At 40.0% G+C, this 26,563-nt stretch overlaps 1 protein-coding gene across 2 annotated transcripts in view; it reads left to right on the top strand.

Moving 5' to 3' along the window:
• LOC139736678 (uncharacterized) overlaps positions 1-26,563 on the top strand; it is a 77,844-nt gene that overhangs the window by 10,369 nt on the left and 40,912 nt on the right. For both annotated transcript variants that reach the window (XM_071647428.1, XM_071647435.1), the window contains exons 2-3: positions 17,216-17,350; positions 25,973-26,215. In XM_071647428.1, the coding sequence (XP_071503529.1) occupies positions 17,216-17,350; positions 25,973-26,215 (378 nt within the window). The remainder of the gene's footprint in view (positions 1-17,215; positions 17,351-25,972; positions 26,216-26,563) is intronic.

Here is a 26,563-nt window from a genome sequence, read left to right on the forward strand (position 1 = left end):
CGAGAAAGATTCAGCGTCTAGCTAGACCAGCTTAATTCACTCCACTCCTGAAATTTGTAAGGGGGAGGGGGGGTTCTGCTGAAACTCTGCTCAGAGGTCCTTACTGAAAGACTGTATGGTTTTACCATTCGTCTGTGGTTTAAAAAAATCCTTTATCCGTATCCGTATATCCGTATCAATCCACAAGTCTGAAATGGGGAAAAGGATTGAAAGAGTTATATGTTGACATCCAGAAAAGTGTGATTCATTCCTCACCTTTGATGACAGAAATAGATTGAGTCTTCTCTGTCGTGCACTATAAAGTAATGCATGCTTTGTTTGCGATTTCACAGTTCTTGCGACGTCCTCCTCTTTCATATTAGAGCTGCAATCTTGTATAGCCTCATGGATAAATACAGGGAGATGACTCATTTCCTTGGTTATTCTACCGGATAACCCAAGTAGGTATCTCCTTTGGAAAACCTATCAAGGAACCACCAGTCTCTAGAGCACTTGAGCTGCTTCGTTCTTTTGAAGAACATGCAAAACTACTCGAGTTTTACACCGACTTCTACGAAAATCATGCATGGTGTGAATCTCCACATGTTTTCCTCCTGTCTATAACTGTAGTATACGCGACTCGACCTCTTCTTCAAAAGTCTTCGACTCTATATAGTGCTTTTTCAAAAGGCTTCACATAATTACATCACGTTTTGTGAAAAAAAAAGCCAAACAAACTTGAAGCTCTTCGGCAGAAATGTATTTGTCATTGAGACACGCACGTTGTCGTTTTTTCTTAATTCAATTGAGACTCCAATTCAAGGGAGGCATTGTGTGACAGCTATTCGGTTATTTTGTGCATTCACCTTTCATCTTTGCTTAAATACATCATCGAATGTAAACAGTAAAGGACGCGTTAGTCTCAGCTTTATTACACCGTGTAAATGCCGTAATAGGGTGCTTATATGTACAACGTCATTGTTTTGATGCAAGAGAAACATGCACATGTTTGGACATTTCTTTTCTTTTTCTTCTGTGCTTCTAATTGTGTCGTCATCTATTACCACTTACATCTGTATTATTTCCATTTAGGCACTTCCTGCACTAAATGCAGTAATTTATGTAATTATTGAGACGTATTAACTGGTGATATGTCTGCTCTGTCTTGAAGGAATTAGGACATGCATTAATTACATATCTCGCAACATTATTGGACGAACTGAGATGTTACTGATAAACATGATAAACGTGGTCTTGTCCGGGTTATAGAAAATATTATGATGTACAACCTTGTCATCTTGATGTAGATGATATGATATCTCACGTCTCCTTATAAGTATTCAGTGTTTTCTCCTGTATAGGGTTGATGTGGTTAGACGTGGTTGTTTAAGTCGTAATTAGTCAGGCGGATTTAAGGGCTTGTGTACATCCCGAATTCATTTATTAAGTCGCTGGCTCATTCCCTTCTTTACACATCCAGCAGTTTGATTCCCCTTGAATAAGTTAATCAGAGGTATTTACCTCACTTTGTCTATCGCGGTTTACCTTCATTACATTCATTTTGTTTCCATCGTTAGGCGAATCTTGGTTTGGGTATAAAACGAGAAAATGCTTATTAGAAATGATTTTTCAATAAGGTCTCACAGTAACAGCAGCATCAAAACACTCTTGCTGGATATCAAAGAACTATTTCGTAAAGGGCATAGATACAAACAAACCATCCGCCTGAAATACCCATGTGTTTGAAACAGGATGAGAGTAGGCAAACCAACTCATGATCACATAACATATTCAAGGATCACTCCGTTTCTGTTCGGAACCTATTTTTGGCCAAGCAGACCTGCCTGGAGTGGTAGTTTGGATTCAACTTGACCTCATACTAAAACAACTTTGGCCTCTGCCTAGCATATACCTAGCAACAAGGCCACCCACTGTTTGATACGACTTGTCGGGTGACGAGAGATCGCGGTAGTATAACAAGGTTGTTTTCTTTCATAAAGTCGCAAGCAACCACGCGAAAAGCAAGCAAACAAGCGAGCAAGCAAACAAATAAACAAACAGACACATGAATTGCTAGTCAACCACGACGGAGTAGTTGTTCGACAGGAAAAGGCAAAAACGTCTGCATCCAGGCGTCGCTAGGAGCGCCACCCACTGCCGGGGTGCGCCCGTCGTATGCCAGTGGACCAGACACCGCTCCGAGCGTTGATGTGGAACCAACTTCCGGTATAGTTTTCGTCGGATGGCTCTTTCTAAAACATTAAAGGTTGCACTACTCATTTAGACACCTCCAGAATTTTCTTATTAGCTGTCGGCTTGAAAATGGAGATATGAGACTTTATCAACAGCTCTGGTACAACTCCAGATTGATTATAAGGGATTTTTAACGTATTGGTTGAGATGACAATTGGGTTCTTAACTCTTTTGCGAGATACTATACGGACCCACTTATGAAATGTTACAAAGCATACCATGAGGAATTCAAAGTTTATTTGATGAAAATCAGTTTTTGAAATGGCTGATAGATCAAAAACAAAGTCAAACAAAGCAATCCTGATAAAAAGTGGGTCACTCTTTTATTAGGATCACTTTATATTGGACATCTCAGTCATTTCACCACAAATTTTCATCAAATAAATTTCCTCTTGGAATTCATGCTCTTTAATATTTCATAAGATATTTCTCATTACCCCATCTAAAATACGTTAGAAACCTGAAACCAGGTCTCATTCAAAACTTTACTCATCCCTTAAACAGCTTCTCATTTTTCCAATGACCAATATAAGCATTTACTTTCAGTTTCATAAAGGAAGTATGGATTGATAATGTATTTTTGTTTTTGTGTCGTACTTTACTCGCATTCTGCTTCTCTGCCCAAAGCTCTGTTTTCATACACGAATGTGACCATGACTTTGATACTGTGGACATTTTACTTTCCTAGTCCTAGCCATTTTCCCTCCGTAAATGTTATGTTTTTTCTCTATATATCCCTTAGTAAAAATGGCAAGACACGAGTAAGATTAGAATACTGTTTTTGTCCGCGGAACTGCATGCAGTATGTTTTCATAACTCGTCTAGTAATTTCTTTAATCTCCACACATTGATTTTTGTTTTTGAATAATTCGTTCTCGGATTAATTTTTTTTCCTCAACTATAGTGACGTAAATAACGAAAATACACAAAGGGCTGTAGGAGTAACGTGTGGGTAGTGAGGACACCCACACCCCAACAACAAACAAAACACGCACCCTTAAAAAGAAAGAAACCGTTCTTTCGATGATTTGACTCAAACAAAGGTGTTCATCATACTCATTAGTTCTATCTATTGTTGAAAAGACATCGAATTCCCCGGTTCTGTTAATGTCTTTTCAGCAGTCAAAGTTCGTGAACTGTCGAACGTTATATCATGTTTGCATTCTTCATCCTCGATCTGACTTTTTGAAGATCTTTTACCACGTTTAAACCGGGTTGCATGGTATTTTCTAGATAATCACCTAATGATTTAGGCCTATATCTCATGTCAAGAGAAAGCGTGATCTTAAAGAAGAAAATATCCATCCAAAAAAATAAATAAACTTGAAAAGAAAGAGAAAATATTCCCTACAGAACGATACAAAAATGGAAAAAAAAAAATCGGATAAGAAATGAGGAAGATATGACATTTTGAAATTTCGACAATAACCACAAACAGACCCCAAACAGAGTATTGTACTGGAATGCTCACTGACAATACATAATGGTCTTCATTGAATTATTGTTTTGTTACTGTTTGTTTGTTTGTTTTTTGCTCATATTGGATATGACAGCTTTCCCTCTCAATTCCGGAAAATGTGCCAAGTTTGATTGATGTGCAATTAATTATCATTCAAGACCACAGAAAGTGAGACTTTCCTAAAGTTTCCTGGTCCACAAGATAAAACAGGACCAAGATTTACCAATGCTGTACATATAGAGACCGTTTAGAATCAAGGAAAATGTTTCTTTCAAAAGTAAGATACAACACGATATACAGCACTATATACAACATATGCAACAGCAACACGATATACTCTGTAGATGTTAAAACTGCTTCGAGCTTGAAATGATTGAGGCATATTTTCAGTGATGAAGCAACATTTTGCTTCCGTATAGCCCCCTTGCCTTTACTGGCAACTTCCTCCATGTCCTCTGGAAGTTAGGAAAGTCCTGCTCTGTTTTGGGTTTGCGGTCTCAGCCTTGTTACTTTAGGAAATATTTTGTATATCCTTCGTGCTGCTTTTCGGCCCTATTCGAGCATGTCGCAAGCCATCGTATATTTTATTCGTTGTCATGACACTTTTTTTTCTCATTCGATTAGCTCCATTAGGCATGCATACAGTCGCATTCATTCGCGAAGAGGTGTTGCATCGTTCGTTTGTTAGCTCTTGTGATGTCATAAAGATGCCGCACAACCCATGAACCACTTCGGTATGTTTTTTGTGTTTATTTTGTTTTGTTTTGTTTAACCGCATTCATTCAGAATCTGAGTATATACTGGAACATTACCTTTTCGCTCGTGGCCCAGTGTACGCGGGCGCCCTTGATCTCAAGGACCGGCCCAAGATTTTCTCAGGTGGAACAGTTCTTCCTGTTCGGCGCATGGTAACGCTGTCAGATATATCCTGGGTCTTGACGTAACATTATGATGTGAACACTAACAAACAATGAATGAATGATCGCTGGAAAGATTCATCTGATTGGGATATCAACTGGTTAAAAGTTTATTTTGTCACAATCAGTTGCACCGCAATTCAATAAACATCAAGACCTGCAGAGCATGTCCGCTGCAACTTGACAATGGAGGCGCATTTTCTCTATTGAGTTAGGGTGATTGATTTTGTCGTTGTTTTTGTTCAAGTGACGTTCTCATTTGTCCCTTGATACGTGTACTACCAGAGAGGTTGAACCTCTCTTTCACCTCCCTGCTATACAACGCGACGAATTTTCGTAAATTCATTTGACAGGAATATAGGTGAGGCGTCAACAGAGGTATACTCAATTCACAGAATGTAAGATCACTGCCCCCACCCCTTTGCACCCATGTTGAACCTCAGTCCATACCCTTGCAAGTCGTTCGGTAGCTGTACTTAAAATTGTAGATATCAGTCAAACGTCTTCAATCATTTTATCGGACAAGAATCAACCAACATCTACGCAGAATTCTCAGCTATGTAATAGGTTAGGATATATTGTTTTCCTGTGGTCTCCGAAATATTGCATATCCCCAGATTAAAAAAAAAAAAATGTTAAAATTCAAAGCGTTCCTATACTTAACTCTCGTGTGGATTGCTGCAACTGCAGCATGTAATTTCCAATTTAGGCCTGTGTCAGCCCAAAGCAACATTGCAGGTGTAGGAACGAAGATTTGATGTTTATTGAATGTGCATCAAATGCGAGTTATTGTCAGGTTTATTATTAAATCTTTCCTCATGTTAATAGTCGAACTTTGTTTATCAACATGAGAAAAGATGCATTTTCCGACAATAAACTTACAGAAGCGCACTATTTCAGAATGATTGTAATTCTTGTATTACATTTGGTTGCAATCTATGCGTGTTTCGGTTCTGAGGAATGGCTGATAGTATGAGTGTTGTTATGTGTAATGTTCCTTCAAAAGATGTACTTTGAAATGCTGACTTCTGCCTTTAAAAGAAGTTGCCTTTCACTGCATGCGGCTTTCCAGTGCCTGCAAGTCAAAGCGCTACGCCCCACGGAGGCGCAGCCCCGTAGCCTCCTGCGATTATCAGTCTCCAATCGTGTTGTTGCAGTCCAGGCACGCGTAACTTTCACTCAATGTGCCATTAAAAAACAGCCGGGCAATCTTCCTGGTCTCAACTCCAGGCTTACCCTTTCAACTTTCCGATGCATTGGGCCTCTGGCAGTCATTATACACGCCACTCCTTACACACTATCCCCGTGCAAATCCTTCATCATATCAATATTATTATAGAATAATTCAGAAATACTGAACTCTCAGAGATATGAACAGAAAGATCAACACTCCAGTAGAAAGTCTTGAGGCCTCAATGTTATGGTAGCCATGGAAATGGCAGGTTTTTAAAAGTGAAGAACGTTCACTGGGAGTGTGGAGATAGGAGACCAGAACGGAGCGGTTGTCACGGAGGTTTTCCTTTCCCTCCTATCCCCATATCGAACTTGACAAACCCATTGACTTGCAGTCAGAAATGCATGTATTATTTTCGGAACCCTCTGATATTTCTCAGAAATTACGTCAACACCGAGGTCATCTTCAACAAGTAAGTTGTAAGTTGTAAGGTTTTCGTTCTTATTTTCTGATCATAAACATGGATGCGAGCCAAAAGAGCGGGACCTCCTGAACGCAAGAAGTGCAGTTGCTGAGTGCTATCCAAGGATATTGCAGAAATCGGTGATGTAGCCTATACTCTCAACCCAACCCAGGGTTCCTGAAGGGTCACTGTCAAGCATAAACATGATCAATCAAGGGAAAAAAATGCTAGCGTGCGAACGACGTGTTTTATGGAGACGCGTTGCATGCTCTCTCGATCTCAGTATCTCTGTATGCCGTTGGCCCCGTGAGCTCGCTATCGACCTCACCCATTTCATATCTAAAAACTTAACCCACCAGTGTACACCTTCCCTCAATCTCAATCTCTCTTCCGTTGGTCCTGTGAGCTATCTATCAACCTCACCCATTTAATATTTAAAAACTTAACCCACCAGTGTGCACCTTCCCTCGATCTCAATCTCTTTTCCGTTGGTCCTGTGAGTATTTAATCGACCTCACCCATTTCATATCTAAAAACTTAACCCCAGCACCTGTGCACCTTCCCTCGATCCAATCTCTCTTCCGTTGGTCATGTGAGTTCTCTGTCGACCTCACCCATTTCATATCTAAAAACTTGACCCACCAGTATGCGCCTTGCCTCGATCTCGATCTCTCCACCGTTGGTCCTGTGAGTTCTCTATCAACCACACCCATTTCATATCTAAAAACTTAACCCCGTGCACCTGTGTTCCCTTCCTCGATACTTCACAGTCTTCCATTTGACAGGTAATACTGTTGTGCACAATGCATTGCTTCTCCATCTCGCCTCTTGCAAGACTCCTGCAAGCTTTCCAAGGGAGCAGTCAAGTGTAGCAAAATTATTTCTTACCATTAGAATGATCCAGTCTGAAAGGCCGACATGACATAAGATAATTAAAGACAAATGTGAAAGAAGCAAAAAAGAAATACCGGCAGGCGCTCTACATGAGGCAGCAACCTCATTCTGCAAACCTTTAATCATCAAGGGTTGGGTATGGAAGGAGGTTTAGAAAAAAAAAAGTTTCAGGCTCTAGTCTTGGAATGAGAGGACAAGGTGTGAATAGTAGAAGCTTTAAGATGTTGATCACTCTTTTCTCAGGTACTAGTATTCGGATTGTGATCCGCCATACTATATGGGGACTATAACATCAAGAGATATTTCGACAGGAGGATACTACATCACAAGATCTCCTAGACTACATTCGATCCCAGTCTATCTTCTGAAAATATCCCCCTTTTTATTTGAAGTTCAACTGGCATAAGCCCGGCAGCCCGTCTGCTCGCATCATCATTGTGTGAGCGAGGGGAGGAAGAGTCAACTCGAACTCTGTCTAGAATTTCATAAAAGCTGTCACAGCATTGCAAGCTGTATAAGATGTCTGCGTCTCTGGCACCCGTGATGTAATGGAAACGCCCAGTGACTTTACGAACTCTTTTTATGCATTGGTATTTTAATGCCACAGTCATCCCAAGCAAAAAGAAATCCATCCATCTCTCTCACTCTCTATCCATCTCTCTCCAGTTCTCTCCTTCTCTCTCCATCTCTCCCCATTTTTCTTCCCCACTATTTCAATTGAAACATGTGTAAGGATAAGCAAAGAAAACATGGCGGGGAAATGAAGCGCTTCCGGAATGTGGATGGCAAAAAGCTTTAGCGAAATCGCGACCAGCGGAGAGAAATGCTTTGCGTTTGTTTAACTCTTTCTGCGCCAATGAATCAAAATGTGCACAAATTCCACACACAAAAAATGGACAAAAAATTAATGTGGCACGCAAAGGGAAAAAAGACGTAACCAAACATAACATGGCAATCACTAGAAAGATGACATAATATATTACCAAGGAGGTTGATACTTTCTTGATATTACATGACATTGGTGTTTGAAAACCAGATTTGGGTATACTGAGCTGTATTCTTGATTGATGCACAACACACTTTTTCGTTTCATCTCATATATCCATATACACGTAACTGTATTATGTATAAATACTGTATATAAATGTATATAGACATAGATAGTAAGGTAAATTGTATTCATAGTCATCATGCTTGGGGTCCTCTTAAGGTTTTTTATAGTCTTATACTAGTAGTTGGTTCAGTATGTTCAGATTCGGAAATTCTCGCCTAAATTACCATTTCATGAAGCTTGTCTTTCTGAACAATATAATAAGGGGATTTTTTTTCTTTTACGTCAAAGAAGAAATAAGGGAAAGAAGTAAAATAAAATATTAATTTGGAAGTTCGAAGTGATGATAATATGAAAGGCTCGGAGGTATCCTCAAGACATACTATACAGGATATGATTTTCCGGAGCGAATATATTGCACAATGGACCCAGATAATAACATACAGTGCTGCTGACTCGGAGTTGAGCGGAGCATCCCAAGGTAATCCGCCTTGTCAGCCGGGCAAGGGCGTGCCTTCCTATCCCTCTGCTGGATTTATTCTGCCCCCTCAAGAATCCGTGTTGAAAAAGAGGGAGACAACGACAGATGATCTAAACGAATTCATTCAGAGAGAGATAGAAAGGAGGCTGGGGAGAGGAATAATTTCTGCGTTCAGGGAGAACCATAACATTCCGTGAAATGAAGCGAGGAAATTAGTTGAAATTTCAGATAAATTGGTCTGATGTAAAAGGAAGTGGCAATTGTTGTGTTTATACGTAAACACCCTCTTCGGTATGAAGCTGATTTAATTTGAAGATTGTACGAGATGTTACACTGGTTGGGCAAATGACATCACAACAAACAAGGATATATTTTGAAATAAACATGTGATGGTGTGGCAATTATGATTGTTCTGAACGCTTCATGGTTTTTCTTCTAAGCTCCAAGCAGTTCTTAATCATAATATTGTTGAATATCCAGTTTTGTTCAAAAACTGCCGTCGTGTTGCGTTCATGTTTCATCATTTCATCCAAAACATGCTCGTGGCAATAGTTAAATTTCTGCGGCATCTCGTCAGCGCTATACTGTATAGTATTGTGAGTATCTAAACTAACTTCTCCATGGACGAAGTTCTGTAAATCAGTGTGGACAAGCGTTTCTTCATGCTGCGAATATCACTCATGTTTATGGGTCAAGGGACGCACAAACCCGCTGTTACTCATTATTTTGACTTGGCGAGAGAGCACGTTGAACCACCACTCGAAGTCCATGCTAACATCGAATATCATATTTGTCAAAGGGCAATGTTCGTCCGCCACCTCTGGACGTTGCTGTATAGCAATGTAGAAAGACAACTGAAGCAAGACTGTGATGTTCTGTGGATCACCTTGGTGTACTTTACGTGTAAGGGACCAGAAGACAATGACAGAGTTTCAAGGTTTCACAGCTTGTACATGTGATTAATTCACGGCATGTCAAGTGCTTTCGACAGCGCTTATTCTGTAGCCTACTTGCTTGATGAAGTATGTGGCCTTCGCGTACAGCGCTTTGGTGGAGGGCACAGCGCTGCACCTGCATGCTTTCAAATCACCTGCATTGGATGGTAGATGAACTGTATAGGAGCAGTATAATGACATGAGCAGTAGCAAAATAATCGACGTAAGGATAAAGACTGGGGTGATGTATTCTCTTTCACGCATGCGCGTACCACCCACGCGCGTAGCCAACACGTGACTCTTGTCACGATTGTATTGAAAACTTGTTCGGATTCATATCCATCATCAACTTACGTAGAAGGTCCACATATGTTTTGACGGTTCAGAGAAAGAAGTGATTTTATGTATGAAAATAAAGTACTCGGGTATCAAGATACTTCTCGAGTCAAAATCGTTTCTCGGGACTTAACCCCGTTCTCTTTCCTCGTACAAACAGTAAGGTGAACGATCGAGGTAAAAACACAATTATGTGTAGAGACGCGAGACTCGCTATACCACCACGCCATCTTGAGAACACATGTTGTTCAACCATTTCAATCCATACTCATTAACATTCCATGGATTGCTCTTGAGTCACCCCGCTCCTTCTTATTTGATTGGTTTTGTGGGGTTTTGATTTTTCTTACTTTTTTTTTGTCTAGCAATACTTGTTCTTGACAAACTTAAACACATGGAGTATAACATGTCAGGGGAAAAAAGTCAGACAGAATCACACAGCTTGCGTGAAATAACGCTGGGAATGATGTTGTGGCTGTTATGTATCTCAAGAGTTTGTGTCGACGTTTTCTTCAACTTCAGTCAGAGACGATAGAGATGCGAGACCTCGAGACTAAAGTTCGCAAATTAAGAGATATAACAAGAGCGAGAGAAAGAGAGAGACATAATTCCTTCAAAATAATTGATAGATTTTATTTGGATAGGATAGTTGCCTTGTTGGTTCAAACTTTTTTTCATTCATGACCAATTCACGCAATCTACCAAAGAGTATGGAACCATCATACGGATATGATATCAGTAAGGGTGGACTAGCCAGTCAGCACCATTTTGTCAATCCTTGTTCTGGACTATAGTTTGTTCTACTTTCCGGAAGGGAATACTAGGAAAAGCCACCTCTTGCGGTGTCTAAAGCAGGTATTAAATTTATTAGCTTTTCATTTATTTTCTTTGAATTTCTGACCTGTAAGTCCGGGAGCGAGGGCATCCAGACACGGACAGTGACGCAGTGTTTGTCAATGCAGGAAACATGATATGAATTGCTTTCAAATCCGAACAAAAAAAGGTTTGCTTTGTTTGAGTGTATATATAGTTCCGTTGATAGTTCTTTTTTTTATCCGACTAGATGAGTGTGAATGAATACGGTTATTGCATAGGTCGAGACAGACTGGAGAAAGAGACAAAAATGAGTACCGGATAATCACAATGTTGGAACGCTATCAAAAGAATAACTTTTTGAAGATTGCTAACGGATACAACACGTCGGACCTTTACTCTGAGATCATTTTATTTCATGTAGGGAAATATTATTTTCTTCCTTACGAGTACCGGAAATTTGAGAATATTATGTGGTTCTGGTCGTTTTTTTCGTTTGTTTGCTTTTTCAGACGCTATGCAAAATGCGGATATAGTGATGACATCAGAATACAAGATACAGGAGAAAATCGACCTTTTTGTTTTTGTTTTTTACAGATGTGTACTTTTGATTTATATGTTTAGCGAATAGTTTGTTCCATCCCCAACAGTGAATAAAAGTTAGTATAATGTGATTAGTTGAATACATCAGTGAAAGTATGAGGAAAATCGGACACACTAGACATTCTATTCAAAAGTTATGAATTTTTTACATTTAGCGTATTAAATGAATAAGAAAAATTGCCTGGATTCTTTCAGAAAGCAGAGGGGATAATACTTCCCTTAACACAACGTCAGGAACGAGTCAAAGGAGTGGGTGCTTTTCGTTAGAAAAAGATTGTGGGATTCTCTTGATATTTTTTGTATATTATTGTTCTGGATTGACTTCACGAACTGTTCTCATCCAGTGATGGCGGCATCAAAACTTTTGTTGAAATCATAACTTTTGAGGGATGGTCCGAGTTTCCTTTAACTTCACTGATGTGTTCTACTTATATTGCTGGATTCACTCAAATCACACATATGTATATTTGGGGAAACTTCCCTTTTAATAGCTGCAAATGGCACTCATTAACATCGCATCAACCCCATCCCCCTCCCCCTCCCCCGCGGGGCATGTCGTCAGCAACATGGAAGCACGCTATTGTTCGCATAGTGACTCATGATGGCGAGATGGAAAACATTTTTGAAGAATACCAGTATCTGATCATGGGTATTTATCGACATCTCACGGTGCTGATGTATCCGATTTCAAACTAAATGGAAAAAGGAGGAGGGAGCCGGAGGGGATCATAAATATTTTTTGGTGATTACGGTCACAGTTACTCCTTTGTCCGTAAACCCCGACTAACACATAGCCGATGAGACACCTGCAAAATGTATTTGATGTCGATCTTTGGAAACTCACGATGCATAGATATTGAATCTAGGCCCCAAATATAAAAAAGGCTTAAGTAATCGTATCAAATTATAAGTTTTGTGTGGTGAACCTAGTGCAACTTTTTTCCACACTGTGTGCACGAACACGGTTTGATGCATAGCTGTATTATTCTTATTCCGAAGACTGCTCATGTGTTTTGAAGAAATGCACTTGACATATAATTATACACATCAGTCTAGACATCTCAATAGTTATAATCCCACGGCCTTTCCTATGCACGGGGAAAACTTTCAACCCTTTTTAAACATTTTCATTGACGCGCAGAAATGGAAAGAAAGTGACTAGAAATAAAGCGCGTTTGTGGCTGACGTTCGAGGAGTCTCGCTTTCCCGCACGACTTGAGGCGTGGGGGTGGTGAGGCGCCATCGACAATGTAGTAGAAGGCACAGCGTTCAAAGATTTCATTCTCTCTCGCGATTTGCTTCGAATTCTCATAACTAGTAACTGGAGTACTCGTAGTTGTGTATTTGGATGAGCCGAGAATTACACAGCAGGAGGATATCTATACTGGCACCCAATACATTTCCCCTTACAGGCAGCATCAACTAAGCTTTAGTTATAAAGTCAAAATACTTAAGGCAGACAAAACTAATGATACTGACACGAAAATAGGTTGGTGCAACTGTCAAGTTACTATCGGCAAGAACGTATTGACCGTACTCGGATTACTCAAATATTATGATTCTTACAGATGCGTGAGTACATACAGAATGGCCTAGTTTGACTGTCCTTATTCCACTATCGGACTTCTTTACTATCATGAACGGGAAACATTGTTATCGGTGCGCCTAAGCCAAATGTTGACAGAGCGTGTTGTGTGTGAAAGAAATCGCTGAAGTTGTATTTGCACCTTTGTGGATTCGTTTCGGAAGGCAGGGTCGATTGTAATTGCGTTTGTGAACAAAGAAAAAAAAAAGACTGTCAGAGTTGGTTACATGGGCACTTGACACAAAAATGGTAGAAATACTTTTAGTCATTGAGATTCAGACACGTGTATTTTTTTTTTCTGTTCATTTTGATACTCAGTGTTATGCCCACGTTATTTGTGTGGACTCTGGACACCGCCTGCGCTAAAATATGACACCTACTGTAGGTAATGATCAGCATTCTTTCCATGTAGGCTGTAGGTCGACGAATTTTCGCCTATCCTTACGAATATACGCATGTAGGCCTACTATAATCATGAAGATGTCGAATGCGCAGTTTGTGCAAGGAGATATCTCCTTAGTTTGTGTAACTTGTTGGGCCAAACTTGGTCATACCAGGGAGGTAGAAAGACACGTCTTTCCACCTCTGATGACGCCTTCCAGTACACACTGAGTATAATTATGAAAAACTCACCCCTTCCCCCTCCCCCAAACACACACACACACACGCACACACACGCACAAGATACAACAACGATAACAACAAAAGCAACGACAAACAATGGCGTTGTCAAATTTGATATTGCACTTTATTATTTTTATTTTACGATGCGCTTGAAGATATTTGCTGATTGTTTGTATTTGTTTAACATGTCCTTTACAAAAATGCTGAAACAGCTGTGCGGAAGTAGAGCGTTGTAGAACCAAGATGCATGGAACCGTTACGTGTGTTGATACCATGGCGATAAACACTGTTGTTGGTGTAACATCATGGACATATAGAACAGGTGGAAACCATTCGGAATGCGTATTCGTACTGATGTAGAATTTTAGAGATGCTTTTAAGAGACTAGATCATGTGAATGGCTTCAGTCCGGTCTGAGGACACGTGTTTGTGCGTGTGATGAAAAGTTTTTTGAGGACTACACTCATTATCAAGTTTGTATTCTGTGTATACACGATGTAGAGCATGGCTCTGGCTTGTCAAGGACACGTTGAGATTAATGTATCCATTATGGTCAAAGTCTACGATCCATGCTCAAATTGACTCTATTAACCCCCTTTGTGCTTTTAGCGTCAATTGGCTGAGAAAATCCTATAGCGTTATACGCGCTGTTCACAGTCACTGGCATAAAAAGTTTTAAAGCACATCAACTCAAAGTAGCAGAGCGATGAAAATGTGATCAAAGACATTGTAAAAGTTTTCCACGTTTTTCTTTAAAGCTGAATGCCCACACACCTGATCCTGCGAGCTGGTGCGAACTGTATGGGGCGCCAAGTGTCGCATGGCCTATTTCTTTACGAAATGTTGCAATTAATTCGTGACGAATTGACTGATTACGTAACGAAATAGGCCATACGACACTTGGCGCCCCATAAGCTCGCACCAGCTCGCAGGCTCAGGTCGCGCAGTGGGCATTCTACTTTCACAGTCGCTCTTAAGTCGCATAAGGATTTTACCTTAATATGAAATCAAGTTTCCCTTTAAACATCTTTTTTTTATTCTTTTTTTTTGCGGGGGGGGGGGGTAACTACTTCAAGCTGTCAATTATATCTATTGTAATCATTGACGACATCAAATCGGTCGTCGCATGCAAGGACGTACCTTGCTCCTCAGTTAGGGTAAATTAAAGGTTAATTGTCGTGCGTCGAGAAAATCGCTGAGGGGCATTCATTTCACAATAAGAATCCGGTGAAAGTGAGGCGTGACAAATAAGGCTACGTCATTCCTACAGAGAAGACAATACAAGGCGATAATTGGTCACGTCGAACCCATAATTGCGAATGCATGCAAAAAAAAAAAAAAAAATGATGCGCTGGTGAGAAATGTTGTTAATAATATGCCCAGAAACGAATTCGGGAAGAAGGAGGAGGAAAGAGAAGGTCGATCGACAACAGATGCACCAAGAAAGAATTTAAAAAAAAGAAGAAGAAGAAGGGCAGGTTAATTGAGAATTGAAATGGAGTATGGAAGCTGTAATCATAATAGCAGTATAGTATACATCAGGACGAAAAGTTGAAGCAGTAAAAGCAGAAGAAGTTTGAGTTGTCATAATAGCGGAAGTAGACCTACAAGTAGCAGCAGTCGTATAGTAGCAGCAGCAGTTGCAGTTGTACGTGTGAGAGAAAGCGGTTCGTGGGTCTGAGGATGGAGCTAACGACTCAGAAAAAAAAGACAAGAAAAAAAAAAGGAAGAAAAATACAGGGGAAAAGAAATACAAACGTGTACATCAGAAATTATTATAATGTATATTATTCATTAATTCAGCAAGAAACACAGAAAAAAAGTCAACAGCAAAACCAAATAGAAATAATAAAAACAACAAAACGAACAATCTAAAAGAAAACAACAACAATAGTAATAATAATAATAATAATAATGATAATAATGATAATAATAGTATCAACAACCCCCCCCCCAAAAAAAAAAAAAAAACAAAACAACAACAAAACAAAAAACCCAACACCCACGACAAACATTAGCAGGATCAGCTACAGAAGCTTGCAGAGACAACTGTGGAAGCGGTAGTATTACGATGGATGATGAGTCCCTTTGATGTCTCTCGTCTGGTCGGGAGGCCTTGTAGCTAGCACACACACACACACACACACACACACTCACACACACACACACACACACACACACACACTCGGAGTATGTGGCAAACTATGCCGCCAACGCATGGAATGCTGCCGACTCCTCCTTGACCCAGATCACAGTTCCGGATAGCAAATCCCGATGGCAATCGGATATCCGAGAATCAAATTATATTGATGCGTGTGCCATTATCATGCTATAGGAACCCGAATATCATGCAGGGATGTGCACATTCCTGCCCAGACAACAGTTTGGCATTATCTGCCCCCTCCCCCTCCCCCTTCCCTCTCCACGCCCCCTTATTCCTTCGGTGATGCGATGAATTATCTATCTCCACAACGAAAGTCATGTTAATCGTGGTATGTCAAAAGGTCTCATACAAGGAAAATAGTTGATGCAATAATAGAGAAAAATAGCTCCCAAACCAACAATTTTCAAAACAAAATAAGTAAAAAAACATTTCCTGTCCCACCTACCCTAGTCTAAGATTACCTAGGGTACGCAGTTCCAAATAAAATAGGGCAGAGTACCTAAAGTGTCACCACAAACGATGAAAATGTTTAATGTGGACATTGGTGACTTATGAAGGGAATGAACAAGTTCAGCTGTCATCGCATTATAGTTCGAAAATACCCAAATCAATTTTACTCTGGATTGCAGAATGATAATACGGCTTGTATTTCGAATAACCATTGGTATACTTTTTGATCAGTTTGGCAAGGGTCAACTCCCATTCTGTGTACAATATTTTTGTTTTAAACAAAATATTTTCACTCATGGCAACATCTATGGTCACGTTTGCCGTGTATGTGTATGCAGATATTTTATGCATGTTTTACATAAAGGAAGTCTTGACTTATTCAAGCATAATTACTTTCATTGTAAAGTTTGAGATGTTTAAGCAAAATAAGTGACGGTATACAGAAAATACACACAAAGCCATTTCAAAGATGACTAAATATAGATAGATAGCAAACACCAGAGTGTAACAATACAGCCTGTAACGAGTGTTTAAAACTGTCCAGGTATTTTCTGCAAAATTACTCAAGATAGCATTTTCTCCTGATTCCTTGGGTTTTATCATTTTATCAGTTACAATATTCTGTGGCTTTTCCGTGCTTGTCCATGATTATGATAGCATTCCTGACACTGGCTATTAACATTGTCATTATTGTAAGGCAGGTTGTTTTTTTTTTCTGTTGTAAAGAAAACGTCTGTATTTCTTTATTTGATTTTTCTTTTAACAGCGGTGCCATGGTAAAGTATTTAAGACGGGATCTTTAAGGTCCTGGGGTCGAATTTTGTCCGGCGCCTGTACATCGTTCATCTCAGTGTTGTATTGTCCCCTGAAACCTTAGATGATGGGTACAAGACAATGTTGGCAAGGATATTTATTTTTTAAAAGTCAGTACCATCGTTAGTTAATGACAACACACTAAGAAGGAACCTGCAATTGATATGTTCCCTGTTTATCTTTTCTCTTTTCCTTCATGTCCGTTCCCGATGTTCCCGAAGAACAAGACGAAGAAGCAGAAGAGGAATCGCAACATGTACGCCCCTCTGAGCAACAAACAGGAGGAGCGGATGCTCGCCATGCACAATGCCTTCAGGCGCATGGTTCCCGGTCCCGCCTCCAACATGGAAGAAATGGTAAGTTTTGCAAAAGTAGTTCACCGTACTTTAATCCTTCAAAACAAGAACAATAACAACAAACTCATGAAAAAATTACTATCACTGTTGTTCTTTTTTATTCTTCATGCATTACAATGTAGTTACATCAAAGATGAGGTGACGATAATGATACTATGTCTCACACTGACCTAAACGCAACTCTTCACTATTTTTTTTTCGACGTTTAATTCAAAATCAATAAAAACTTGTGTCCATCAGCCCATTCGTCAGGTTTGTGCTTGTTTCAATAATGTAGCAAAGCCGACTTTCCTCGAAAGGGCTATAGTTAAAATTTTGATCAAAAATATGTGGGTTTTTTTTCTGATGATATTGAACACCAACTAATGGGAAAGTTGTGAGTTAATGACATCAGTTATACCTTAGATAATTTGCATGTATTTGCACAAATCAATATCAAAACTTTTTTTTTAAAATCCACACTAGTATCTTTCTCATATAGATTGTGTCTGATTATGATTAAACGTTTACCCATTCTGCTCATTCATTTTTTAAAACCAAAATCTATTTGAAAATGAAGTGGAATTGCACTTTCACCATGGTCTCCTGATCTTAACTCGGGCGGGATTGTAATATTTTGGAGCTCAAAACAGTTCGATCAAGATCAAAAGAGCTTCTGTTTTGGCAGTCACAATCCCCCCGCATCTGAAAAGTCTGCAGCCCATTCCGAGGATTTCTTGCGCCTAATGTTTGCCTAACATTCCATCTATGACATGGCATTATACCAATTTTCATTCCGGTGGATTAAGACAGCAGTCAGATTAGAGAAGCATAAACATATTCGGATGGAGTGAATATTTTCACGCAAGTCTCGTTCGTAGATGATGTCTTTCTCACTTTGCTATCGTGTGGTGTAGGTGTATCAGCAAACAACCAAAGCACTGTGCGTGAGGAATTGAAAACCTCCCATCTGTTTGTAAACACATTGAGAGATTTTCTATGGTTGTAAGTCCATTGTATGAACTCTGTGGGATACATTATGGAGCGTCCTTTCCGTTATCAAGAGAATTGAGAGAAGTCAAATGCCTTGATAACTACCTTGGACGAAGAAGACGAAGATGACTACAACAGCCTGCAGACGAGGTCAAACAATAAAAGAGGCGGTGTATGGGCGCGAAAAGGACGAAGGGCACGGATTATTTTCTAATGAGGATATTCTTGATGTTTTTTTTTTGTTTGTTTGGAATGATCAGTGGAGGAAGTAAGAGTTCATTCTGTGAAAGGGCTCAAGCATGTCATGGACATTGCCATCATGACGGTCATCAACTATTCTTCTGCACACTTCCATTAATGAAGGATTAAGACCAAGAAAACCTTGGAGGCTTGTCGGCCATTGAAGGATGTGTGTGTTTGTGTGATAGTGTACGTGAGTTTCTCTGTTGGCCTGCCATAGCAACAATTGATACGTAGCCTAGCTGCATATTGCTCATCGCTTCCTTTGTTGCTTCTGTATGACTTCGTGTGAATTCATTTCTTCCCATTTCTGCAACGAGGAATCTGTTTATTCTTCATAGACATTCTAATAGCATGGTGTCTCTTTTGTCGCTGTGAAAGTGTGCTTTAAAATCCTCCTCGAAGTTCAGAAAGTATATATCCCGATTTTTTTTTTTCGCGCGGGGGTTTGTGGATACGAGGTAGGTCCATTGAGCTTCAACACCTTCACTTGACCAAGTCCTCTAGTGTCCTTCGGTCCTTTCCTCTCCCTCTCCATTCGTGTCCATGAAAGGATATTTTGTATTTTTTAAGCTCATTTATGCCTTAGATATTAATGTATGCTAACTGTTTATAAAGTGCACATCAGAGCTATACATTGAAGGAGGAATGATATTTAAGGTGTCTCAAAAGACGTCCTGAAATAGAAATCAAGGAATGAAAATAAGTCCTGTTACCGAGTGATTTTATGAGTTCATTACCATGTTCATGATTTTGATGCTGATTCCGAATTTTTGATCTGTATGAAAATAATCATATAAATCAAATTGGTATAGGTTTCATCGAATTCGAACCAATGAATAATGAGATTGTTGTGGAATTTTAAAGCTCTATCATGCTATCGTGAAAAATTATATTAGTCGCATATTGAAGACGAAGGGCGGAGCTCCAACCGTGGACGCAATTAAGCCCAGCCGCCCTCTTTTCAAATTTACGTGGAGACGATTGGCGGTTAATTTGGCGGCGTGATGATAAAATGATAGCCCCAACTGCCATCTTTACATCCACAGGAGTGATTTCACTATACAAAACAGTCTGCCACAGGTTACAGGTTAACTTACATCATCGTACAATCACTGTCATGAATGATGATCCTGGGAAGGTATTTTATGTCCTTCATGTGTTCAAAGGAGAACTGAACTTGGACCTCACCGCCCTGTTTGCTAAGAGTATATAAGGTCACGGAATCATGATCATTCATTTGCTATTTTAGTCATATCCATTAATCCTATATTTTCCTCTTAACGTACAGCAAAACTTCCCTAATATTAACCCCCCTGTAGATAGGATGTGACAGGCAAGCAGGAGAAATTGCTGCGACCATGAAATCATCTTGTCCCGCTGTCAACGAAATAATAATCCCTATCACTTTGAACCTGGTTTTGTGGCTGGCAAGTATGACCACATCCACGCAGCCCAGATTCAAGAGGCGGAAAGAGTCGCTTATGTTTCGCATACACTGCGGTGAAAGTATCGCCATTGGCGGCCGCTACTGCGGCGACTTGTGGAACAGGTGTCCCCGCCAAGCTGTAACCATGGAGCTACTTATAGCTCCATGCTATTACCATAATTATATCCATTGTCCGCGAGCATCTACCTCAACCTTCAATCACAGCCGAGACATCAGGGATTTGCCCGCTGGGAAGGAATGTACCAAAAGAAACCATGTGAAGTCCGTTGACGCACCTTACGGTACGACTATCACATTCCAACAATAGATGAATAAACAGCTTTATGTAGGTAGGAATGAATAGATGTTGTAACCGAAGGGTTCGAAATTCTATTGAAGAACAATTTAAGTCTCGTTTCGAGACTGTAATAACCTCCCAGAAATAGCATTTCAAACATTTTCAAACCCTCAGGTAAGAATACTTTAGAAATTCCCAACAGAAGTCATGTCCTCCGTCATTTAGGATCTGGGTGCGATGAGAACGAACATCTCTAACTTTTCGTGCACATCATTGTCCCATTATCAGCACTTTGATACCAGGCCCACCGCCCCATTATCAAGCCTAAACTCGGAATTGCCGAGTCTTATACGAAGTCTTCAGCTGATGACAGTCATTTGTCATGAGCATCTTTGTGATAGCACCCATCATCATTTCAAGTACATCGTGACGCCATACTAAGCCCCGGAGTTGCACGGTTGACCTACTTCCGATGTCTGTGAGGGTGCAGAGGGGTTCATGCACTGCTCTGCTTTCCAACTGCTCTGTGTGGCACCAATACTTGTCGCACAGGAGATCGGTGTGGTCTCATTTCCCAAGCTCCTATCTCTTTTTAGTGTCATCTTAGACCGCTCTCATTATGTGACTACATCAGCGGTATCTTCACTCAGAGCGTTGATGCATCCGTTTCGATCCGAAGTTGTTGTCGCGTGGAATTAGAATGGACACCAATTTGAGATGTATTTAGACCCATCTCTCGAAAGGATATTCAAAACAAAGAGCTCCGATTGTATTTTCAGACATCCTAAATTTGAAAGGAATTAGGGCAACGACAAATTCTGAGAGCTCTTTGTAGGACAAAATTGAGTGGAAGTTTGTCTTACGTATTCGAAAAGACAGACATAATCATGAGGTTTCGATCAGACCCAGACGCAAGCCATCGACGTAGAAGTACATGTATTGTGTATACAGCTGCAGAACAAGAGATTCACTGTTGCCTCGGTATCATTGGCAGTGGTTTGGTAATCTGTTGGGTGTTATCCCCTGAGACAGCGATTTCCATCTTACCTTCGTCACGCTCATCTCAATCCGGGGCGGAGGTTGGCGTGTGATGCTATCATGTAGTCTTGACTTCCAGAAAGAGATGAGTACGAATCTTCAAACTCTTGAGAGCCTTCTTCCAAATCATCGCAAGTTTTCAGCGTTAGCCTCTGTGAAGAGAAGAGACAGAATAGGGAGTTAAAGGGTGTGTACAGTTCTGGTCGAGGTGTAGATTTAGCTTTTAACATTTTGCGAGATATTCAGACACCACTCTATGAGATGTCAAAGAGCATGCAGTTCTAAGGGGCATCAAAAGTTTATTCGATGAAAATCAGTTTCGAAATGGCTGAGATATCCAAAAACAAGGTGAAACAAAGAGATCCTAATAAACTTGTGGCATGTCGCCTTTTATTATTAGCACTTTTTGGGGTATCTCAGCCATTTGAAAACCAATTTTCATCAAATAAACATTGATTCCTTCTTAAAATTACATGCTCTTTCATATTTCATAAGAGGCTTTTCATTATCTCACTTAGGAATGTTCAAAACATGAATTCCTACCTCAACCAATACTGTACAGTCTCTTTAAGTACTGGTCCAAAGCATTCTAAAAGTCACACTGATATGCGATTATACAAGACAGTGTATGAACAGTAATTAAGAAGTCAATGAACTTCTGATTTTGAGTCGCCAATTGGGATTTGAATACAAGCTTGAGACGCGTATGCGCTGTTACTGACCATGGACGAACGATCCCTTGACACTGTTTGACCCCCATTCCATGGAAGGGTCGCTTCGGAGGATGGTTATCCTTGTCTGTCCAGATATGGTCCAGAAGGAAGCCATTTGTAAACACGAACGCTATTCTTGTAATATCCTGCAAGAGAAGAATCATAAGTCCTGGGTTGCAGTTTTCCTTTGATTGTGTATCAAATGCAGCATTTACGTGCTTGCTTTCTCTCTTTTCTGTCGTCATTGCTCTCTCCATATTTTTTTTTTCATATTTTCTGTGTTGTGTGTGTGAGTGTGTGTGTGTGTGTGTGTGTGTTCTATCCGTCCTGGTTGGCTCTTGTAGTGGCACAGTTTCACCGAAACGAGCCCAATAGCGAGCCGGGTGTTGATGGATAACTCTCTGTACGAGATCCAGAGCGGGCACGCGATGAGTCAGGGTATAGGGTCTATTTTTAGGTGCAGGGGAACGGAGAGTCAGCCCGGTGTGTTTTGAGACAGAAGGTCGTCCCGGTGAAGATTCCTCCCTCCCTACCTGGGAAGGTTAGCTAAAGGGGACGTAAGGGCAGCCAGGGTCTCTTGGCAACACTGTCTTCCTACTTCTCATCTTCCTCTGTCTCCAGATTGAGTGCAGCTGAATGGTCTCCTGGTTTCAACATACACCTGCACAGGTTCATGTTTACAAGCAGAACATTTTGCAATGTTCCGGCCAAGGGTTCGAATCACAGAATTGGTGGCCCCTATCAGACAGTATGCTATAGACGAATCAAAATGTTAACTTAGCATCGGCCATGGCGTATCAGAGACTATAATTTACCACAGCAATTGCCAATGAGTTCACCTTACAGTCCTGGTGTAGTCTATGTTATCGTCAGTTGTTACAATGGAGTATGTGCTGTCACCAAGGGATTCACGTCTGTCGGTTGTTGTGCCGTTAAGTCTACAGGTATAGACTCCCTCAATCCTTCGAAAATCCTAATAACATTGCGTCTGAATGTAAGACCAAGGAGCTATTGCAATAGCTCCTTGGTAAGACCGATTTGAGAATAATCTCAGTGAATGTCTAGCTGTATCTTTACATCCGCGTTTAGCCGTAAAAACAGGATGTGTCTCTTCAATGTCACCCTTAAAAGAAGGAACACTGCAGGGTCGTTCCCGTTACTGAAGAGAGCATCTCATCGGATAAAACTGCTGTTATGATACAGAATCCCCCCACAAGGATCTCTTTAGGCAAGGCTGCGCACTAAAATTTGTCGGATGGTCCAGGACCAGTAAAAATCACTGTCGGACCAGTAACTACTAGTATTTCAGGAATGAACTAGCAAAAAATGGAAAAACTGGGTACCTATACTGGTCTGACAGACTGGTCGGACCAGTAGGAAAAAAATGGGTTAGTGTGTAGCCCTGCCCTTAGGGTTGTAATCCTGTTGACAAGAGATTACAAAATCATTAAACAAATTACGTCAAATATTGAGAATTTCGGAAATTAGTCTCTCTTGGTCGCCGTGTCTTTCGGATCGGCAAGATAAAAAGACAGGATTGGCGAGACCGAGGAATCGGAATGGCCTACGTAGGGCCATTTCTTAGTGTTTCGCCTTATTTTTAACTACTGTTATACAGATTGAACGCGTGTTTGTTTCTGTTTTGCCTCATTCTCCTATTTGCTACTGGGTTTGGTGTGTTTTTTTTTTATTTTGTTATACAATTGTAACAAACATTCATTTAACCTGCAATTTTCTGCAACAGTCCTATTTGTGTTGGTCGTAAACAAATGCTGGAATTCATAGCCATTGGACACCCAGTTTGTCAAATTGTTGATAAGAATCACCATTCTTGTGTTCCTTGCATAGTATACAGTAAATGCACTGATTCCCCATCTTCTTTCTTAAATCTGTGCAATATTCATTAATGACCCTTAGGTCCGAATTCACATGGGTAGTTCACTGTCTTGTAAAGTTAATCCATGCAGGTTGAAATGCAGTCCATCATAGGCGAAAAACAATCGCAAAATACACGTGCCTTGACAATATGCGAATCACATGATCAGGCTGCGTTCATTATCGGATGTGTGTTTGCGTAATAATATCATACGCATTTACCGATTTGCCTATAAATCGTAGCACTAATCCTTTGAGAATTCTGGCGGCAGTGTTTATTTTGAGCCCGAAATAATGCATTTCGTTGATAACTCCTTTTTTCGTTGAGACAGAGCCATCGTCAAGACGCATACCTCACCTGATGTTATCATTAGCATGGATGCTATGCACGTGTGATGTTTTCACTGAAAAGTGCATTGAAATCTCCGACATCACCCTTTAGCTATGTTCGTGTCGCTGTATATAGGTTATCATGAATAATACGAAGTAGGCCTACACCACATGATTAGATTGCATTTATCCGTGAGTGACCTCATGCATTGTCCAATATATTGTTAGTTGAATATTTCATCTAAACTGATGCAATGCACGTATGAAATGATGACTTTAAAAAAGTACATTGCAGTCCCTACGGATAAGAGTTACTGTGTGTTCAGGTTACCGTGAAAGCTTCCCTTATGCCAAATCATTGCCAATTTACACAGCGCGTGATTAGCTTACGTTTATCTGCGAATGACCTTGTTCATTATCCCATTGTTGTAATGTATAACAACATTGTCGCGTCCTGCGAAAAACAGCCGCCCACTTTTTGTGTACCGAGATTACCCTGTGATCCGCATATATCCATTATAACACAATATATGTCAGCTACAGCACGCTATTCGAATACAGAACTCGTTTTTCTTCCACTTTTGTTATGAAGAGACTCCACAGTCACCGCAATTTTAAGTGCAAGTAATGTTTTCTTTCCTAGCTTTAATGATACATGCGTGTTTTTCAATGCTCGTTTAATAGCAATATTTTTTTAGTTGCCGGTAGTTACTGGTCCGTATAATAACAATGATCAATGACATAAAAATATATATTTTCTGAACTACAAATACCATCATAAGATGCGTGATTGTGCAAGAAAAGCAAACAAACTTTTAGAAGGACACTGCTCCCTTTTATGACAGCATGTTTTGGTTATTCGAATTCCAGTGATCATTCCCACACAAATTTAGAATCTTCTCCATGTAAACACATATTCAATGAAGTCGTGTATAATATGCAATCGTTATACCACTTCTATAGTGCTATTGCTATTATTGTTATCATTATTATCAGTAGTTAAAGTATCATCATTTTTTTCATTATCTGTATTTGTTTTTGTTATAAATTTGTAGGTCACGTGATTGGTAAAAATTGACGCCATAATGATCAGTGATGATGAACCAGTGTGGCAATAACGTGACGGTTTCAATTTTGGAAAGGAGAAACAGAAAGAATGTTCTGGTGGTTGAACACATTATAGGTTACATGATAAGAACCGTTTTCAAAGAATAATGTGCTTGTACCACGTGTGCAGCTGTATATACATATAATTCTGATTATGATGAAGGATGAAGGGGAGACCTCGGTGTGTATACTTCAAGATAGGCAATGACTTTAACCTGACATTATTTTAATGATTACATTCTGTCGAACTGTAGAGTTCATTGGGTATCTTGAAACAAATTTGCTTGACAAGTTCGCGAAGACGCAAACTTTATATCTTCTCGTTTTGATTGTGCAGATTTTCAGTCACTAGTTCCTTTTGTTATTTTAATTTCCAAACAATATCCATGAATATTACAAAATGATGTCAAAATAATGGTAAATTTCATGTACAATAGCATCAAATAATATCATAGAAAGATAGAAAAAAATGGTTAAATTTTCGTTTCATTTTGTCATTACCAACTTTTACAACACCATTATGATCATGGAGAACAATGTACTAGGCTTTCTAGCTCTGTTTGCTGTTGTTTTTTAATTCCATACATGTTTTGTCTTGTGTTTTTCATCTTTACGTGAAGGTTTGGGACGACGAACTGAGGTTGATGGCCAAGAAGTACGCCAAGAAGTGTACCTGGGAGCACGGCCAGGCCATGGAATCGACCACCTTCAAGCATGTGGGCCAGAACATGGCCTTCGGGGCCCACTCCCGGGCCGTCATGACACCGTTCTACCTCACCACGCTCTGGTACAAGGAGAACGAGAACTATAACATCACCACCAACAAGTGCAAACCAAATACAATGTGTGGGCACTACACTCAGGTAAACAACAGTAAGGTTGAGATGAACCCATTGGCATTGTCGTTAGCATGGTTACGGGCCTGGGAATAAGGTACCCTACTCCGAATCCTACACTGCAAAAAGTCCGGTGTTAAATAGTGAACACCGAGCTGGTGTTAAATTTTCGGTGCTCATTTCTGGTGTTAAATTTTCGGTGCTCATTTCTGGTGTTAAATCAACACCTCCGGGTGTCATTTCCAAATTTTAAACTGTTTTTTGAAGAGTTTCTTAGTAACTGCACTTCTTGTTGATTTTTAATTTAAACAAGACGATCAAGAATTTTACATTAAAATACTAGATTTTTGAAAAAATGTGAAAATAAATTTACAC

The sequence above is a fragment of the Diadema antillarum genome, unplaced genomic scaffold, assembly GCF_040938485.1.
Source record: "Diadema antillarum isolate AM-2024a unplaced genomic scaffold, OU_Dant_1.0 scf00000028, whole genome shotgun sequence".
NCBI classification, from domain to species: domain Eukaryota; kingdom Metazoa; phylum Echinodermata; class Echinoidea; order Diadematoida; family Diadematidae; genus Diadema; species Diadema antillarum.